The 4,258-nt window shown below is 38.4% G+C and overlaps 1 protein-coding gene across 1 annotated transcript; it reads left to right on the top strand.

Moving 5' to 3' along the window:
• Positions 1-382: 382 nt before the first annotated feature.
• Positions 383-3,162, top strand: LOC131157806 (coatomer subunit beta'-2-like). The gene is made up of 9 exons (XM_058112199.1): positions 383-525; positions 897-917; positions 1,049-1,110; positions 1,224-1,278; positions 1,443-1,479; positions 1,633-1,958; positions 2,083-2,363; positions 2,549-2,617; positions 2,766-3,162. The coding sequence occupies exons 1-9, from the start codon at positions 523-525 to the stop codon at positions 2,821-2,823; spliced, it is 912 nt and encodes a 303-aa protein (XP_057968182.1). The 5' UTR covers positions 383-522; the 3' UTR covers positions 2,824-3,162.
• The last annotated feature ends 1,096 nt before the right edge of the window (positions 3,163-4,258 follow it).

The following is a 4,258-nucleotide window of genomic DNA, read 5'->3' on the forward strand; positions in this document are numbered from 1 at the left end:
ATTGCACACACCTATAATCCAAGTATGTATACTTATTAGTTTTTGTTAAAAATAAACAAAATAAAAAATAAAACTTGGCATCCTATTGGGCAGGCAGCGTTATCTTCTGATTCAGGCGTGAAACCAGTTGGCAAGATGCCAGCTCCCTCGCTTTCAGTAACAAACCACCATTACACGTGAAAGATGCAGTGCATACAATGTATAGAGATCATCACTACCGTCCGTTCTTCCATCTCTCAGAAAATCAACGGCTCGACACCCTACCTGTGACATCAACTCATATCACAATTAATCTTCGGTCCTTAGATGCACAGCCCGCCCGCCGGTGTTGAAACGCGCAAATCATTACATTCCTGTTTGGTTTCCCGGGACAATGTTAAATGGATTTTTCTTGGAGGCTAAGATTCGTCTTTGTTTTAAAGGGAGAGGGAGAGGAGGTCTGGCCAAGTGATAGAAAAGCGCCATTAATAAAATTCTATACAGAGTCTTGTCTCCTTCTCCCAGCTAATTGCGGTACTGAAAATGGTGGGTTCATTTCTCTCTTGTTTGTCTCTTTTTTATTGCTTTTAGTTCACAATTGTATAATTTCTCGGAAAATATTTCTATCCAACCAAACAGAACAGTACTGTTTGAACCATTTTACCTGTCTTAACTTACCTGTGCTCTAATTTTGCGGTTCTCCAAACCCCCCCCCCCCCCCCCCCCCCCCCCCCCCCCCCCCAAAAAAAAAAAAAAAACCTTTTACTGTGAATTTGAACAATTCTTTTCACTACTTCACTGTGTTAAAATTTTGATTTAGTGCTACACTGTAGAGTCACTTGCTATCTAAATTAATTTAAGTACTAACAAATACTTATTTTGTTTTTTTTTTTTTTTTTTAATTTCATATTTGGCAGTCTCTCACCCTTGAAATTCAGGTACATATCATTCTTTCTTTCTCTCTTTTTTTTAATTTTCTTTTTTCTTCTCTGGGCGTGTGCATGTTCCATCATCTATGTTAGACCAATCTAAAAATATTTCACTAATCTGGCGAAAATTTCTGGAGCAGAAAGAACTTACCCGCCCATCAGAAAGAGTGAAATCTCTGGATGTGCATCCATCGCAGCCATGGTAATAATAATTCATCACCCATTTTTCTTATTTCAAAATTTCGTTTTCTCACCTTTAATTTTGTTCTATTAATTTTTCTTATGTCGTAATTTGTATCATGGCTCTTCCTGCAGGATTCTAGCAAGTCTGCACTCAGGAAATATATTCATCTGGAACTACCAGTCACAGGTATATATGCAAAATTTACTATGCTATTGGCCAATATTTATTAATTTTATGCCTCTTAATTATTAGAAGATGGCATTGTGTATCCATGTATGTAAATAGAATATAGAACTCTTCTATATTTTGTTACTCAAGCCTAACTTCAGTCTCATTACTGCTACTCTCAGGCCATGGTGAACTCTCTTGAGGTTGCTCAGCTACCTGGTGAGCAATGCATATTTGTGATATTATGCATCATTTCCATGTTTCCCTACTCGAATCGAAATAGATTTTCTTGGACTTCCCGCTTCTTAATTCTATAACATCAATGATTTGTTTTCACGTGCATGTGTGCATATGTATGTGTCCACGGCGCAGTTCGGTCAGCGAAATTCGTAACGAGCCAACAGTGGATTGTCACGGGAGCCGATGACGGGCAAATTAGGATATACAATTACAACACCACGCACAAGGTTAAAGAATTCGAAGCGCATACAGATTTCATTAGGTGCATAGTTGTCCACCCTACCCTTCCATACCTTCTGTCATCGTCTGATGACCAACTCATCAAGCTGTGGGATTGGAAGAAGGATTGGGCGTGCACTCGAGTCTTCAAGGGACATAGCCATTACGCAATGCAAGTGGCGTTCGATCCAAAAGACACCGAAACCTTTGCAAGTGCGTCGCTCGATGGCTCGGTTAAGGTATATATTACCTTGCTACTTCTTGTGGTATTTGTTACTTGTCAAGTACATATATTTTTCCTCATCTCTGAATAGAGATGACAACAAACATTCATGGTCTTGATGTCTTCTTATTCTCAATTAGCTATGGAAGCTTAGCTCTCCTACCCCAAGTGGCACATTGAAAGGCCATTCCAAAGGTGTCACCTGCATTGAATTCTTCACGGATGAGGGTAAACCATGTCTGATAAGTGGTTCGGATGATTATACTGCTAAGGTGTGGGATCGTGAAACTAAAATTTGTGTCAAGACACTGGAAGGACACACAAACAATGTGACTGCTGTTTGTGTTCATCCCGAACTTCCCATACTAATAACAGCATCTGAGGATGAAACGGTTCGCGTGTGGCACGCGACCACTTACGAGTAAGTACATTTCATGGTATAAAACTTCTTAAAACAGAGTTCGCATGACAGAGAACTCTGCCAAATTTTTTCTGCCATATATATGCCTAAACGGAAAATGAAAAATATTTTCCACATTTAAATGGGCCTTAAACTTTTCATGCTGGTTCCCAATTTTCAAATCTCTGGTTTTCGCGAACTTGCAGGCTTGTCAACACATTGAGCTATGGCCTGCGTAGAGCCTGGGCTATTGGGTGCATTAAAGATTCACATCGGTGAGTTTCGATCTCAAACATCTTTTTCCTACCTCATTTCTCTTGCGAATTGATTCATACATGAAGGGGTTAACTGATCTGTTTGATATTCATTGCTGAAAATATTGTGCATACATATTTTTTCCATGATTAATATTATTTTATACAGGGTTGTTCTTGGGTATGATGAAGGAACTATTGTGATAAAAGTAAAAGCTGATCTGTGAAGCTCCTAGCTGGGAAGGAAAACTAGAATGAAGTAGTGAAATAAATTCGCCGATGTTGGTTCCTACTACTACCCTCCTCCGAATGCTCTCTGCAAAAGGGGAGGAAGACTAGAAGAGATAAATATGGTTCGGTGAATGAGAAGATTATTATCAGCCGATATATTTTACTGCTTTGGTTTTCCTTCAAGCTAGGTCTTTATGCATATGTCCTATGGTGTGTTCTGCAGTTGCTTCCCCTATGGAATGTCAATTCCAAATGGCCACCAGGCTAGAATAATTGTAATGTAGTACGGTACTGCTTTGTATAAAATCAATGAGGCTTAAAATGGACTTCACTAATTGTGCAATGATGAGGAAAATTGTGACTCAAAAAGGGTTTTGCGAAAATTGCCCCACTGGTAGATATTCTCATAACATGTTCAACTTTTTATCATTCTCATGGAAAGGTTAATGCAAAACTTGTTTTGTCAATTTCAAGATCAAATAATGCAGTTAATTCAGGCTCCAACAGGCAGAAGCTGCTTCAAGTACTACCTTGATTTTTATGAACATATTTCGCAGCAGGAAAAAGGTTCAATATAGCCGGCTTGGACGCACGTGATATATATATACATACACACAAAATACATATAACCGAGCTTGAGCTTTGGCTAGGTGGTTCATGCCCCGAACTCCAACAAATGAAAGAAAAACAAGAAATTTAGAAAAAAAAACATGACATACAAAACACAAAATTTACGAGGTTCAATAATTTTTCTATATCCTTAGAGTTTGATTAGATTACTAATTCCACTATTTAACAATAAGTACAAGTAGAATGTTCTATCCCTCTTTCCTCTTTTTTCCTCTTTTTTTTTTTTAAATAACCGAGAATGATACTTTTTGTATGAAAATGCTGGACGATCTTCATACAAAATTACATAAGTGTCCCTCTTAACAAAAATATTTCGTTTTGGGAATTGGAGGCAGCTAATTCCTGCTTGCTAATTGGCTAGCAAGACCACCACCGGAGAGGGTGAACCCCTCTGACTTCCCCCTCAAAGCCACAAACAAAATTTACACCCAAAATACTGTTCATGCAATACTCCATGTTCTAGAAATGAGGGTCCACATACAATATATTCCTCTCACTTTTATGAGAGGGGGTTTGGGGGGGTGTTTAGTTGTGGTATATCACAATTATCCTTATCTTAATATATACACACACACAGACACACACACACTTTTTGATTTTTTTATGATAAATTATTAAATAATTATTCGGTGGAAACATTTTTTCTCACTTTGATGCGTCCCAAAACTTCTTAAAAACTTGTTGGACCATCCAACGAGTTTTAAACGATGACGCGACTGCTGATTGACATGTGGCGGGCAAATCTCGCTAGATGGTCCAGCGAGTTTTAAGCAAATCTCACTGACCCATCCAACAAGATTT

The sequence above is a fragment of the Malania oleifera genome, chromosome 6, assembly GCF_029873635.1.
Source record: "Malania oleifera isolate guangnan ecotype guangnan chromosome 6, ASM2987363v1, whole genome shotgun sequence".
NCBI lineage: Eukaryota > Viridiplantae > Streptophyta > Magnoliopsida > Santalales > Ximeniaceae > Malania > Malania oleifera.

Excerpts from the sequence above, each read along its gene's own strand:
- LOC131157806 (XM_058112199.1), top strand. Across the intron at positions 1,111-1,223 it reads GTGCATCCATCGCAGCCATG|GATTCTAGCAAGTCTGCACT; the intron begins GTAATAATAATT and ends CTCTTCCTGCAG. Across the intron at positions 1,480-1,632 it reads TGAGGTTGCTCAGCTACCTG|TTCGGTCAGCGAAATTCGTA; the intron begins GTGAGCAATGCA and ends TCCACGGCGCAG.